Here is a 17,016-nt window from a genome sequence, read left to right on the forward strand (position 1 = left end):
GCGGTAACTACATTAAGTTTTGAAACTTTATAAATTATTATTAATGGGAAATGGTCCTTCTAGCTTAGGTTATAAGAGATTGAATTATTGTGAAAAGTGTAGGGATAACTACAGTGCAACAAAGTGCCCAGGAAAAGTATATGTAAATAAAAAATAAACTGGATAACTTAATAAATAGATTCTCTATGATGTCAGTAGCAAATAACAACAACAATTCAGTTAATATGGATGTAGTGTCCAGGCTGATAGCGGCCAACACCGCTTCATTGCATAGCGAACTGGAGCAAGTTAGGCGCCAGCTCCAGAATTTGGGTTCTTCCAACAATGTGATTGAATATTCAGTCGAAAGTATTGACTCAACCATACAGTGTGAGGAAAATTTAGACGTAATTAAGTCCCTTCCTGAATTTAAAGGAAAAATTACTAATTATGTTAGTTGGCGTGAAGCAGCTAATAACTCCATGTCATTATATATTAGAGGGAGTAAAAAATACTTTGCCGCATTGACAATCTTGCGAAATAAAATAACGCAGGATGCTAACGATATCTTGACAAACCATGGCACTGTCCTGAATTTCGACGCCATTTTGAGTCGATTGGACTTTGCATATGCAGATAAGAGACCTTGCCATATAATAGAGCAAGAGATGAGTGTCTTGAGACAAGGTTCTAGGACTTTAGTAGAGTTCTATAATGAAGTTAATAAGAAGTTGACGTTGTTAATCAACAAAATAATAATGACCCATGGCACTGGTTCTGCCATAACCAATGAAATAAATAAGAAAAATAGGGAAGCAGCTCTAAGGACTTTCATAACTGGGCTTAACCACCCATTGGATCAAATTTTGTTCACATTGGCACCAAAAGATCTTCCAAATGCTCTTGCAAAAGCGCAAGAGCTTTATTCAAATCAGATGCGAGCACAATTTGCTCTTCAATTTTCAAAAAATTACCAAGCAATTGGTTCACGAAGTCCTCCACAGGGAAATCGAAGGACTCAAAATTTTCAAAATAATTTAAGGTATCCAACAAGGATAACCCCAACAAATGAGTCAAAGCAAAATCATCCAGAGTCAATGGACGTGGATGAGTCGATGCAATTATTAAATAGACCTAGGGTTAGGCTATCAAGCCAACCGCGAGTAGGAAATAGGGGTAATTTCCAACCTAATTACCAACAAAATAGCATACCCAAAAGGGCCAACGAAAGTACTCAAGTCAGCACTCAGCCTCAGCAAAAGATGCAAAGGATAAATAATATGTATATTTAAATGAAAACCATTTTTTAGAATAAATCCTGATTTGCCCTATATCATTAAATCAGATAAAAAAACTGTGCAAATCTGTAGAATATTGATAGATACGGGGGCAACAAGTTCTTATATACGGGCGGGAATATACAACAACAAAAATGTTTTAGCTATTAAGAAGAGGGTAAGGACCATTAATGGTTCGACCATTATAGAGTGTTTTCAAAATATCAACTTGTTTGGGATTCTGGAGCGATTTTACGAGATTGATAATTTAGAGAGCGATCTCTTAATTGGAGTCAGTTTCTTAGATAGAATCGGGGCCAGGATTGATATCCCGGGTCGAATGTTGGTTTATGGAGATGATCAAAAAGAAAGAATACATTTTCTAAATGATTTAAATAATTTAAACCCCTTGGGACAAAATAGTCTTAAGGCGCCTGCCGATGATAATACCGGCCTATTAAAAGGAAAAAATTAAATTAAAAATATTAAAAAAGATTTAAACTATTCAAACCCCTTGGGCCAGGAAAGTCTTAAGGCGCCCGCCGATGGGAATACCGGCAACAAAGATAATAAGTGCTTATGGAAAGCTGTTTCGGGAAATAAGACACCGGAAAACAATAAAATAAAAACAAAAAAAGGAAGGGGAAAAGGTAAAAGAAAATCGGCAAAATTAACTCCTGAAGAATTATCCAAGTACCAGGTAACTACTGGGAAATTAGTGCAGAATGAAAATAGTATAAATAACATATTAACTGAAGGCTCTTGTCAGTTTTTAAGGGTCGGAAAAAAATCTAGTGACGAGAAAGAAATAATAAAAGATTTGCAAAATGAAGCAAGTAATGAAATTTTGACAATACATGGGGATGTCAACTTAAATTTGCCTTTTCGTACGGATGTAAAAGCAGAAATACGAACAACTGAGGAAAGACCAATTTGGTCTAAGCAATATCCTTACCCAATGTCGGTAAATAATTTTGTTAATGATGAAATTCAAAATTTGTTGCGAAAGGGAATAATTAGGGAAAGTAAAAGCCCATACAACTCTCCAGTATGGGTGGTTCCAAAGAAAGGGACAAATGACGATGGAAGTCCGAAGTTACGATTGGTAATCGATTTCAAAAAAATTAATGAGAAAACAATATCGGATAGGTACCCGATGCCAAACCCCGAAATTATACTTACGAATTTGGGAAAGTCAAAATTCTTTTCCACAATTGATTTAGAGTCTGGATTTTACCAGATATTAATGAAGGAAAGCGATATAGAGAAGACGGCATTCTCAGTGAATAATGGAAAGTATGAGTTTTTACGAATGCCGTTTGGATTGAAGAATGCGCCAAGCATTTTTCAGCGAGCTATGGATAACGTGTTAAGGAAATATATAGGGAAGTTTTGTCACGTTTATGTTGACGACGTAATAATTTTTTCAAAAAGTTTGGAGGAACATAAAAGGCATTTGAGTTTAGTAATTGAAATACTAAGGGGGGCAAATATGAAAATATCGTCTGAAAAATCAAAATTTTATCAAGAGGAAGTAGAATTTTTAGGATATGTGGTAGCCAAGAATATTATTAAAACAGACCCAAAAAAGGTCGAAGCCATACAGAATTACCCGATACCAGGAACATTACGTCAATTGCGAGGATTTTTGGGATTGACGGGATATTATAGGAAATTCATAGAAAATTATGCGGTTGTATCAAAACCATTGACTGTGTATTTGCAAGGGGAAAATGGAAGGATTTCCCAATATTTATCAAAAAAGAAGATGATTAATCTGGATCAAGAGGGAATAGCTGCTTGTGAAAGATTAAAGAATTTATTGTCTCAACAGGTGCAATTAACGCAACCTGATTATAATAAAAAGTTTGTTTTGACTACAGATGCGTCAAATGTAGCTTTGGGTGCTGTGTTATCACAGGAAGGAAAACCCATTGTATTTATTTCAAAAGCATTGAATTCCACGGAAATGAATTATGCAACCAATGAAAAGGAGTTATATGCCATAGTCTGGGCATTGAAAACTTTGAGGAATTATCTTTACGGTGTGAGTGATCTAGAAATTCACACTGACCATCAACCTTTGTCATTTGCGGTTTCTGAAAGAAACCCGAATATTAAAATAAAAAGATGGAGATCCTTTATTGAGGAATTTTCACCGAAAATAATTTATAAACCAGGGGCAACAAATGTTGTTGCTGACGCATTGTCAAGACAGATACTGAATAATTTAACAAGTTCTGAGGAATCGGATCAATCAATTGATTCGGTAACAAATACTCAACATTCTGCGGAAAGTAGTGATGAATATCAGATTCATGAAACAAAAAAGCCACTGAACAACTTTAAACAGCAGATTCTAATAAATGGTGGAGCAAGAATAACCGTCTTAGAGACCATTTCTAATTTTAATAACAAACGATTTTTAATTGAGTATGACATACCGCAAAATATAGTTAGTGTTTTGAAGGAATATATGAATCCAAAGGTGGTTACGGGAATATACTGCACGCCTGAGGTGATTTATGAAATAAAAAATGTGTTAAGAGAAGCATTTTCAACAGTGAAATTTTTATATACTAAATTGTTCGCTAATGATGTCACTAATAGGGAGGATCAGGGAGCAATTATTGAACAAACACATAATAGGGCACACCGAAATTATAGGGAAAACTTAGCTCAGATCAGACAAGAATATTATTGGCCATTAATGGTTAGACAGTTTAAGCAATATGCAAAAAATTGCAACATATGCAATAATAATAAATATGAAAGGCATCCGAAATTAATTCCTATAGGTGAAGCACCTATACCAGAAAAAGAAGGAGAACAACTCCATATAGACATCTTTTTCGCTCAAAAATTAAAATTTATTACGTGTTTGGATTCTTATTCGAAGTATCTAGTTATTAAATATATTGAGGATAAGAAAAATTTAGAAGATACAATAAAATTTTAGAACTTTTACAAACGTTTACAGATGTTAAAAGTATAGTTATAGATAACGAACCAGGTTTTAGTACGATACAGTTTAAGTCTTTAATGGAAAGGTTCAACATACAGATTTACTACTGTGCACCACGTCACAGTACTAGCAACGGACAAATAGAGAGGGTTCACTCCACACTGATAGAAATATCTCGATGTTTGAACAGGAACATAGTTTAATAAGTGATTATGAGTCAATTATGAGGGCAGTTCAGCAGTATAATAAGACAATTCATTCGGTTACAGGTACAAAGCCTTGTAATATTTTGTTTAATAGGGAAGCACATGGAAATATGAGGGATATGTTAAAAAATGCTCAGGAAAAAATGTTGGAACATCACAACAAAAAACGGGTTCAAAAGAATTATCATAGAGGTGAGATTATATTGTATATGAAAAGTTATATGGGGAAAGGAATAAACTAAAACCCAAATATAAAAGACAAATAGTAGTAGAAGATTTAGGGAATAGGGTTAAAATACAAAGCAGAAACAGAATAATTCATAAGGACAATATTAAAGTTTAATTTTATTGTATTATAGGAAAAATGGGGAAACTTATACAAATTTCATTAATAACGTTATATATCACCATAATCACATCAGACATAATTGATTATACAAGAGAAAACTATATACTTGTAGAGGAGGAAGATGCAGCGATTTTTGAAAGTTATGGGTCAATATACCATTTAGCAAATCTGTCATTATTTGAAAGCATTGTAGAAAACTATAGAAACAACGAGGAGATAATATTACTTGAAGACTCAAGTATGGATTTTGAAATACAAATGATAGAAACATTGTTAGGAAAATTAAAAATTAATAATAGATCAAAGAGGGGAATTAATGAACTTGGGACGGTTTGGAAATGGATTACCGGTACACCTGATCATGATGATTTTATGCAAATAACAAATAAAGTAAATGATTTAATAGAAAATAATAATAAACAGTTTACAACAAATTCTGAAATATTTAAAACAATTACGGAATTAAAAAAATATTAAAACAATTACAAGGTAGCTCTAATGAAAAAACTATATTAAGACAAAGAATTAAGTTAATAATTAATGAACTTGAAAATACAGTGGAAACAATTACATTGTCAGAAGTAGGAATATTGAATCCATTAATTTTGGATATGGCAGAAATAAAAGAAATAGTTAGCGAAGAAAGAGTTAATGTAACAATATCAGATCTTATGGATGTTTCAAACTTTAAAATTGCACAAACAAACAATTTAATAGTTATTTATATTAAGTATCCAAAAGTAAAAAACGTATGTAAATTATTTAAGGCAATAGCTGTAGCACAGAAAGATGGGAAATTTTGGATTGAAAATGAAATAATAAAATTTTAAAATAAATTTTATTCAGTAAAATTTTGTAACAAAAGAATTAAATGATGCACTTTGTATGATAAATGAAAATAATACATGTTTGTCAGATATGTTGAATAATAGACACGCTAATTGTACAAAAATAAATGAAAAAAATGAGCTAATAAAAATTGTAAAAGATGGTGCTATAATTGCATCAGGCACTCATACAGTAAATAATCATACAATAGATGGAGTTTATTTGATAACATTTCAGGATAATGTAACAATTGATAGTAAAAAATATGAAAACCCAACAGGAAAAATCTTAAACCATTTAAAAGACGGAAAATTTAAACCATTTTTTGTAAAAGAATACATTGAAACAAAAAATATTGATCTGAAATTGGACAATTTTAATATACTTACTCCAATAAAACAGGAAATAAAAAGTAACCCCATTTGGTGGTCATTTACGGCTTTGGTATTAATAACAATAACAACATATTTTGTCTATAAATTGATTATTTCTATTAATTTTCAGATTCAATTGAAAAAATCAAAAGAAAAAGAAAAAATATTATTGAAATTGTCAAATCAAATCAACCACTTAACAGCTTTATATTCGAAGACGGGACGCTTCGATTTAGAAGAGGGGGAGTTAACGCCACCCATACCACACACCAATTCCCAATAAATAAAGAATTAATAGAAGCACTTATGTACCATTAGCGAAAGTGTCAAATATGTCACTGACACTTTGCTAATGAAGGAAGCGGCCGTCACCTAACACTTATGGTCCGCTTTCCATAGAATTAAGATATACATAGAATCCTAAGCTTCACACATATTAAGAATTAAGGTAGGGTTATGAATGTAGTAGTAAGTAAATAAGTTATAAATAAGAAAAGATGAACAAAGAGAGATAGATTTTGATTGAAACACCAAGCAAGGTACATAGTTTAATTTTTAAAAACCTTCCGCGCTTCGTGCAAAAGTTAAGTTGCATATATCTGCAAGGATAGAAACTTACTCTGAAATCAGAGTATTTGAAGGTTACTGTACGAGTACATACAATGCTGTGCCTATGAATGTGCGCTGGATTTCTTGAAAAGTTTTAGGGAATGGTTATATTTTTTGCTGTGGCGCATGCACATACATACCCATAGCATATAAGGACATATATATGCACATATGAATATAAATTCACATATTTGTATTTGCATATGCCTTCTTCTTGTGTGCCTGAATATTTTCTCTATGAGGAATATTAATTTGATTTTCTTGAAGAATAAAATAAAACCAATTGTGACAGTGACGACAAGTTGTTAATAATACCAGTTGTTTTAAGGTTTTGATTATTAATTTATTATTATATATGAAGGAAAAAATGTATGGTAATATTTACCATGTACCTGATATACCTACATATGTTATATACCAATATGGTATATAAAAACATGCGTACTATACTTTGGTGCAATTTTCATAACCTAATATACATATTTATGTCCTATGCTAATACATTTAGACATGCATACATACAATTTCGCGCAATTTTAAATAAAAATCCAAAAAGAACAAATCCAATATGTAAACATGCATACAAATCATATGGACATGTTATGTGAAGTATGTGCCATTAGAAGCTACAGCTTTACTCCATCTTTCAACCAGCATACGGATTCCTCTGACGAAAAATTCGAGTTCTTTTGATTTGATTCATTGAACCAGTTTGCAATGTTCTCGAAAGGAGTGAACCGCTCTCCAATAAGGGCTGACTGCATTGATCGGAACAGATGATAATCCGAAGGTACAATGTCTGAGGAGTATGGCGGGTGGGGCAAGATTTCCCAATTCAGTTCATCTAAATATTTCGGACCGATTCAGCAACGTGTGGCCAGGCGTTGTCATGCACCAAAATCAGTTTGTCATGACTACCGTCCAATTTCGGCCGATTTTCTTTGAGAGCTCGATTCAAACGCACTAGCTGCAGTCGGTAATCGCCAGTGATGGTTCCAGATGGTTTAAGGAGTTTATAACATAGCCTTTGCACAACATAACCTTTGAAGCGTGAATATTTTTTTCGCTATCGATGGATCTGGTTCATTTTCGGCACTTAGGGTTATCATAATATATCCATTTTTCACCAGTGACGATGCGATGCAGCAAACCGTATCTTTTCTTCCGTTCAAGAAGCATCTCAGACGTCACCAAACGTCTCTCGATATCCCTCTCCTTCAATTGATATGGCACCCAGTTATCTGCTTTCTGGATGTTTACCGACGGTTGATCTGTCAACATCCAACTCTTTAGACATATTATCACGGGTTCGACATGCGCAAATACTGTTTTTTCGCCAGGAACGTAGACATTTTTGACGTCAGATAAAAAGGGATTCACAAGATCCAATAGTATCAGCAGCGACACCTATTTTACGAGGGTGGAAACTTACTCCCATACCCAATATTTTTCGCAGTATCTTTCTTTCAAACCTCAGTATTTGGTCGATGTCTGTTGTTTTAAGTACCCAAACCTATGCCATATGTTAGTATATGTCGTACAAGCGCTTTATACATTGCCACATTTTGAACTTTCATTAGGAATCGAAACTTCAATAATTTAATGTGTGCAAATAATATTATTTGCCGCGCTTAATCGGTAACGGTCACTTACATTAACACAGAAATATCATCCTTTGAGGAAAAAAAGTGTGCTCTGCTGTCTTTCTGGACGTGTCTAAAGAATTTGACAAAGTTTGCCACGTTGGGCCCCTCAACAAAATAAATGCGCTTCTACCAAAACAAGATTTTAATATTCTAAAATCGTACTTATCCGATCGTTTTTTCCGAATACAATACGAAGACACATATTCCGAACTTAAGGAAATTAAAGCTGACGTCACACAGGGCAGCGTGCTGGGGCCCATTCTTTATATTATTTTTACATTTGATTTACCTAATGACATCAATTACTCCACTGCAACTTTTGGTGACGACACAGCCATCTTATCGGTAGGAGAAACACATACTGGCTCAATCAAAAACCTTCAAATTTATTTTAATAAAATCTCCGAGTGGACCATTAAATGGCGCATAAAACCAAACGAAACAAAATTAGACTTCACACAGAAGAAAAGCAAATATCTGCCACTACATATAAACGGTGTGCAAATCCCGTATCACAACATCGCCAAATACTTAGGTGTGACACTAGATACCAAGCTTAGATGGAATGCTCACGTTAAAAAGAAAAAAGCGGAGTTAGAAATCAGATTTAGAAATATGTATTGGCGTATGGGCAACCAATCAGGTATAAACAGGTGGTTAAACCAATTTGGACCTATGGGATCCAGCTATGGGGCTGCTCAAGCTCAACCAACATAAAATCCATACAAAGATTCCAAAATAAAGTACTACGATGCGCTGTTAATGCACCTTGGTACGTCCGCAACACCGATGTCGAACGCGACCTTGGCATCGAATCGATTGCCACTTCCAACAACATCAACGTTAAGTCTCATATGGAAAGACTACGCCACCATGAAAATAGCGAAGCCTCAGCCCTAATTGACCCCGGTAAATGCAAAGAAAAGCTGAAACGAAAATAAAAAATAGTTTAAAAAACTAAAAAACACGCTTTTATTGCTAATCGAACTAAAAAGTAAAAAATAAATTTTAATGACAAAGGGACCTATAATGAAGTAATATCAAATCGAACGATCAGTCATAGTCAACTACCTCAGAACAGAATTATAACAAAAATTAAGATACAAATAGAGTAATTCAAATTAGAGTTAAAAGCGTGGGATGCTTGATATAGTAAATATTACAATCATTCTATTGGCAACTACCTATGTACAGAGGGTTATGAAAGTGAGGCAAAATGCATCCCACGCTTTTAACTCTAATTTGAATTACTCTACTTGTATCTTAATTTTGTTATAATTCTGTTCTGAGGTAGTTGACTATGACTGATTGTTCGATTTGCTATTACTTCATTAAAGGTCCCTTTGTCATTAAAATTTATTTTCTACTTTTTAGTTCGATTAGCAATAAAAGCGTGTTTTTTAGTTTCTTTAAACTATATTTTTTTATTATGAATGAAAATTATTGTTATCATTGCAGTCAGTGAATAAATGATTCGATATATTCGTGTAATATTTAATTCCTTTCTTATCGACTGTGAGTCTAAAGCTATGCAGTTATCGGCCGTGATAAAGAAGTAATCGGGATGAAGAACTTATTTCGTGGAGGGAGCCTGAGAAACTGATTTACAAGAATAAATAAAGATTTTTCATTTTACAACCAAATTCACCTTACTTTTTGCCCACAGTAAAAAAAAGAAAATATTAATCCTGGCAATAAGGATAATGGAAAACTTTTATCAAATTATTGCATTGTCATCGGTCCTTGATAGGTGTGCAAAATTTCAAGTCGATCAGATTTTTAGAAGCCAGTGGAAATTAAGCTCAAAGATTCCGTTACATACATACATACATACATACATACAACCCGACCTAATAAAAGTGTGTCAAAAACCGCACCAACTCACGCAGTAGCCCATTTCCTTGCAAGTCTAGGTAGGTAGGTAGGTAAGATGGCAAGAGTACCCCAGGTACGCTACAAGTAGCACTTACGTGCCGTTTTGATACCATAGAGTGGACCACTACCTGTGAAAGGATTAAGGGAGGAGATAAGACCGTCTACAGCCATCCAGTGCTGTTGATGTAGCGGAGGAGAGAAAAGGGATCTAGGCTGGAGAATTTCATCAAGTCATCCCCAAAGGGGACGCTGAGGAATCTCAGGCGCCTAGCCGCCAAAGCCGGACATCTACAGAGAAAGTGTTCCACAGTCTCTTTCTCTGTAGGATCCCCACAGCTTCTGCAATGGGGGTTGTACGGAATTCCAAGCTTCTCCGCGTGAGTGCCGATCACCCAGTGGCCAGTGATCACCGCGATGAGTTTGGAAATTGAATGGCGGGGGGTTCCCATCACCTTAAGCGTTCTGTTTATGTCGTATTGAGGCCATAATGCTTTTGAAATGGCACACGATGAGACAGACCTCCATCTGTCTTGCGCTTTTCTTAGAAATAAGTTGTGTAGTTTCCCTTTAACGACGGCCAAGGGGATACCGATGTCTGAGAAGAGGGCAGCTGGACTCGGTTCTGCCGCCCCCTTCCTGGCAAGCTCATCGGCAATTTCATTTCCCTCTATATTCCTGTGCCCAGGAACCCAGATGAGGGAGATGTTTCCTGCCCGTTCGAGGCGTTTAAGTTCCACCTTACAGGAGTTTACGAGAAGAGAGCTGCAATGCGGCGACGACAGTGCCTTGATTGCAGCTTGGCTATCGGAAAAAATATTTATGTCTCCCTCCCAACAGCGATCCCGAAGCATTTTGCATGCCTGCAGGATCGCGAAGACCTCTGCTTGAAAGACGCTGCTTGTCTCCGGCAGTTTATAGGAGACCGAGATGTTGGCTGATTTGGAGTAGACCCCCGCTCCCACTCCAGACTCCATTTTGGATCCGTCAGTGAAAACAGAGGCCTCTATATCCGCAACAACTCTCCCCTCTTTCCAATCTTGCCTGCTCGGAAAGATAGCCCTAGCACAACCCTCAAAGCACAGTTTGCGGATGGAGAGGTCGGTGCGAATATCAGAGAAGGAAGGGGAGATCTGCTTCAAGATGCTGCTATGCCCAACAGGGAGTTGTCTCCAAAGGCCAAACTCCCTCAGTCTGATAGCACTCTGAGCAGCAATGGATTTAACCTGCAAATCCACAGGAATTAAGTGGAGTATAACGTTGAGCGCAGCGGTGGGACATGTTCTGCAGGCACCAGTGATGCCCACACATGCAGTTCTTTGCACTCTCTCTAATTTAGTGAAGTTGTAGCCCTTCTGAAGAGCTAACCACCAAACTAGGCAACCGTATGTCAAAATTGGCAGAACCACTAAGTTGTACATCCAGAGTACGACACGTGGCTTGAGGCCCCATTTTTTGCCGAACATAGATTTACAGGCATAGAAGGCTATATTAGCCTTCTTAACTCGATTTTCTATGTGCAGCTTCCAGTGGAGCTTAGGGTCAAGTATTACACCAAGATACTTGACTTCCGATGAAAGTGTAAGACACTGGTTGTTAAGTCTAGGAAGCTTAAACGGTGGGGGCTTGTATTTTCTGGTGAATAGCATCAACTCCGTTTTGTCAGAGTTGACTCTGAGACCGCTACTGGCGGCCCACCTGCTGAGTGTAGCCAGTGCACCTTCCAAAATTTCAGCCATTACTGATGGGAAGGGACCTGAGACCATCAGGACCAAGTCATCGGCATATGCTACCACCTTTACCCCCCCCTGTTTAAACGAGTTAAGGCTTCATCTACAGCTACTAGCCAAAGGAGGGGCGAGAGGACGCCGCCCTGCGGTGTGCCCCTATGTACGAATCTGGTGATTCTAGCCCCTCCTGCCACCGCATTTATTTCCCTACCACCAAGTAGGGACGAGATCCAGCGGTAGATAGGTGTTTCTACCCCTAGCCTGTTTAGAGCCGTGACAATTGACTCTGCCGTAATGTTATTAAAGGCGCCCTCTATGTCTATAAAGGCCGCCAAAGTGAATTGTTTCCCCTCCAGAGATTTCTCTACAGTCCCTACTACCTCATGTAAGGCTGACTCGGTAGATTTCCCTTTTCGGTAGGCGTGTTGGGCTGGAGAAAGTCTGGTTTCACAGTGCTCTCGGATGTGACAGTCGATCACTCTTTCAAGCACCTTGAGAATAAAGGAGGTAAGACTTATAGGTCTAAAGTCCTTGGCCAGGACGTGGCCCCTCCTTCCTGCCTTAGGAATGAAGACCACTTTGATTTTCTTCCAGCTAGCAGGAACGTGGTTCAGCGAGATACACGCCAAGAAGATCTTTGAAAGAACGCGCACCACCACGGTCTTAGTCTTCTGAAGCATTACTGGCATGATACTATCGATGCCTGGAGATTTGAAAGGGGAAAAACTCTCGATTGCCCAGTTTATCCTGTTGACGGACAAGACCGGTGTCAGGGACATCACAGGTAACCCCTCCTGCCGGTTCGGGTCTTCGTTACAGACCGGATCAATAGAGTTTTCCGGGAAATGGGCATCAATAAGGATTTTTAAGGATTCGCCTGCAGATTCAGCCCACTCCCCGTTCTCTCTTTTGACAAGAGTTTTACAGGAGTGGTCCTTGGATAGGATCCTGCTGAGTCTGGCCGAGTCTTTTACGGATTCGATGGATTCGCAGTACTCTTTCCAAGAGTTGCGCTTCGCATCTCTAATGGCTTTCTTATAAACTTTCAAAATTTCCCGGTAATCTTGAAAGTTCCTTATTTGATAACATTTGTTGAAGACTCTCCTAACCTTCTCTTTCAAGTCGGTCAGCGTTTTGCTCCACCAGGGAGGAAAGTCTTTCTTGCTAAAGGATTATTATTATTAGAAGGCCATTACGCACTGCGACCAGAGTTGATCTATTGTGCAAGACCTATTTTTGTAACCCTAGAGTTTAAGGCTTTTTATAAATTTTAGCACTATTGTGGGTTTGTTGTTCCAAAGATTACATGGAGATACTACGATACCACCAAGGTGGTGAAGTCTTTGTCTGCCCAGCGCAGGACATTCACAAAGCACATGTTCTGAGCTTTCTATATCCATTTCGCAAAAGCGGCAGACATTGGTCTCTGATAGACCAATGTTATTTAAATGATACCTCAGGCTGCAGTGACCTGTGAGGTATCCTGTTAAAAGACGCAGATCTACTCTGTTTAGTGAGAGTAGCTTGTCTGATATTCCTTTGTTGGGACTAAGAAATTGTTTGGCTTGACGCTGACCGGCACAATTTAGCCAGTGTGCAGCAAATTTCCTTTCTTCCCATTTTCTGAGGAATTCATTAATGTGGCTTTTCGTGAGTCCACAGAAAGGCTCAGGACCAGTAAGTTGCATATTTGCTCCTTGTTTTGCGAGGTCATCAGCCATTTAATTCCCCTCATGCCCTTCATGTCCCGGAATCCAGACTAGAGTTACTGTGTTGAGGTTTCCTAACATGTTGAGAAGGTTTAGGCAATCATTTACCAATTTAGAGGTGATAGTTGTTGATAGAAGGGCTTTTAGAGCCGCTTGACTATCTGAGAGTATGTAGATGTGAGTACCTCTCATTTTCCTGCGAAGGCATTCTCTCACACATATTTCAATGGCATGTATTTCTGCCTGGAATATTGTTGGGTAGAGTCCCATCGGAATCGATTTTTTAAATTTAGGCCCATTGATTCCTGCCCCTGCTCTACCATCTTCCAGCTTGGACCCATCAGTGAACCATAATTGAGATCCAGGCTTGAAATTGATAGAATTAGTTCTCCAAGTTGTTCGTTCATTAATAATAATTCGGAAGTTTCTGAAGAGAATGGGTTTGGGAGATATTGTATCCACCCTGTGTAGTATAGGAGTGTGTCGAAAGTCTTCTAAGATCTTTAGATGTCCTCTCATATCTCCACTTTTAAGATCGGCGTTGCCTTTTAGTCTTAAGGCACTCAATCTTGCTTCTTTTTCAATTAGGATGGGAAGCGGTGGTATACCTAGGAGCACGCCCAAAGCGTCAGTTGGGCATGTTTTCATTGCTCCTGTTATACCGATGCAGATGAGGCGGTACAATTTGTTGAGATCGCTTGCCGCCTTTCGTTGCTTAACTTTGGGCCACCATGCTATGGAAGCATAAGTGACTATAGGCTTAACAACTGTAGTGAATGTCCAGTAGGTCATTCTGGGGCTGAGCCCCCATGTTTTACCAAAAAGCCTTGTGCAGGCATAGAATGCCCTTGTGGCTTTTACAGTAACTTTCTCAAGATGCGAGTTCCAGGTAAGCGCTTTGTCAAGGTTGATACCAAGGTAGTTCGCCTCTGTGGAGAGTTGTAGAGTCGATTCATTCAGGACAGGACATTTGATGTTGATATTCCTTTTCCTGGTGAACGGCACTAGCGCAGTTTTAGATGGGTTGATAGAGAGCCCTTTGTCAGTGCACCATTTGTTTATTATGTTGAGGGCTTGTTGCATGCGGTTAGAGATGGTCTCTTCATGCCAGCCCACTATATATACTACCAGGTCATCAGCATAGCCCTGGGTGTGGAATCCTAGGTTGTTCAGTTTGTGGAGAAGTTCATCTATTACTAGTGTCCACAGAAGAGGAGAGAGTACTCCCCCTTGCGGGCAACCTCTTGTGGCCTTGATAGACTTTATTCTTCCTCCTACTTCTGTACTGATCGTTCTGGATTTCAGCATCGATATAGTCCATCGTCTGATGGGTTTAGGTACGTCCTTTTGAGATAGGGCATTGTTGATTGCCTCATAGGACGTATTATCGAAAGCTCCTGTTATGTCAATAAAAGCGCAAAGTGCGATTTGTTTTGACTCAATAGCTTTTTCAATAATGGTTACCAGACTGTGTATTGCAGTCTCAGTAGATTTACCTTGTTGGTAGGCAAATTGAAGTTGGTGCAGTGGGAAATTAACCAAGTTATTCTCCCGTATGTGCTGATCCAATATTTTTTCCATTGTTTTTAGGAAAAATGAGCTAAGGCTAATCGGTCTGTATGACTTAGGCAATTGTTCGGGTTTTTTCCCTACCTTTGGAATGAATACGACCTTTACCTCAGCCCATTTCGTAGGAATATAACCTAGCAATAGGCTTGCTTTATATAGTCTGGGCAAAGTAGGGACAATGTATTGGCTTCCCTTTTGCAGAAGGCAAGGGAATATCCCATCAGGTCCAGGAGATTTGTATGGGCTAAATGTAGATATAGCCCATTGTACCCGATTTTCATGGAATAGCTTATTTGCCAGCTTTAGGTCCTCCCTGTCAGCATAAGTGGTAGGTTCTACCAACATTGTGGACTCATGTAAAGCATGGCATCCCGGGAAATGGGTGTCCAGTAGAAGTTGGCTAGTTTCTTCTGGGTTTTTAGTGTAGCTACCATCTGGCTTTTTCAGGGTACATATGCCGTTTGAGTGATCCTTTGATAAGGCTTTCTGGAGGCGGATAGCATTAGGAAGATTTGAAATCTTATCACAGTGATCCCTCCAGGAAGCTCTCTTAGATTTCCTCAATTCTTTGTTGAAGTTGGTTAGAGTTCTTGAGTAGGAGACCCAGTCCCCTGTTTGTTTAGCTCTATTCCATAATACTCTGGTTTCATGGCGTAGTCTTGAAAGCGTACTATTCCACCAGGGGACATCCCTTCGTGGTTTTTTCACTTTTTCCTGACAGCTCTCATGAAATGCAGACGTAATGTTTGAGTGGAGTTCATTTGCCTCCATCTCAAGCTCAGATTTAAGCACCAGGTGATGCTTAGAGTAGTTAGCACTTTGTTCTAAGTTAAAGTGAAAGACATTCCAATTTATATTCCTTGGATTTCTGTAAATTGTTATGTGCGGTAAGGTAGCACCAAAGTCAAACCTGATAAGACTGTGGTCCGACATTGATGCTTCCCCGGACACATGCCAATTTGAGACTTCTGATAGTACATTTGGACCGCATAGGGTAAGATCAAGTACTTCCTCCCTTATTGCATTCCTAAATGTTGGTTCATTGCCTCGGTTTACTATTGATACATTATATCTAAGTAAGAATTCAAGAAGGCACTCACCTCTCGCATTGATGTTTGTGCTGCCCCATATCGTATGATGGGCATTCGCATCGCATCCTATTATCCAGCGTAGGTGGTTCTCCTTGCAGTAGTTGACTAGGGCTACAAGTTCCCTTGTTGGAGCAGTTTCCTCATCTCCTGGAAGGTAGGCAGAGGCAATGATTACCTCGTGCTCGCCTTTGTCTGTTGGCACCTTGGTCCAGATCGCAACGAGATCGGTGGTAGTGAACTGCGAAATGGGAATGAAAGTTAAATTATTGCTAATTAAGATTGCCGCTCTAGGGCGATCATTGTTGGCATAGATTAACTTACCATTAACATCTTGGAGTCCCTCAATGACTCTGTCACGTACCCACGGTTCTTGGATTAGAGCTATATCCAAGTTTTGTTTGTTAAACCTCCTTGCTAGTTCAGCCGAGGCAGCCTTTGCATGGTGGAGGTTTAATTGAAGGCATCCGAGTTGCCTTCTATTGTTGCTTAGGATAGCGTGTGGCATTATCGCCTCTGTTTTTTGGCACTGGCTGCCTTTTTCTTGCCTCTGTTGCTACCCAGCAAGGCCGCTTCCTCAGCAGAGTGACGCTCGCCTTTTTTGGTCCTCTTTGGACCATTATTTTTCTTGTCGGCACGAAGCGGGGGTCGCATTCTTATGCCTTCCTCTACCCTTTGAGCACTTGACATTGGTGCAGGCTTGGTGGCGTGTGGCGCATCTTTAGAGCAACATGGCTGCTCATCAGTTTGCGTTACGCTCACTGCGGTTGCTGCGATCGCCGATGCCGAAGTGCAGGGTTGTTCCTCGGTCCGCT

General features: G+C 38.6%; 1 protein-coding gene across 1 annotated transcript in view; it reads right to left on the bottom strand.

The window, feature by feature from the left end:
- Positions 1-16,606, bottom strand: part of LOC128870194 (uncharacterized) — a 60,833-nt gene extending 44,227 nt beyond the window's left edge. The window contains exons 1-2 of the mRNA XM_054112788.1: positions 16,526-16,606; positions 16,024-16,442 (exon numbers count right to left, since the gene is read on the bottom strand). Of these exons, the coding sequence (XP_053968763.1) occupies positions 16,024-16,442; positions 16,526-16,534 (428 nt within the window). The 5' untranslated portion in view covers positions 16,535-16,606. The remainder of the gene's footprint in view (positions 1-16,023; positions 16,443-16,525) is intronic.
- Positions 16,607-17,016: the final 410 nt, after the last annotated feature.

Source organism: Anastrepha ludens, chromosome X (genome assembly GCF_028408465.1).
Source record: "Anastrepha ludens isolate Willacy chromosome X, idAnaLude1.1, whole genome shotgun sequence".
NCBI classification, from domain to species: domain Eukaryota; kingdom Metazoa; phylum Arthropoda; class Insecta; order Diptera; family Tephritidae; genus Anastrepha; species Anastrepha ludens.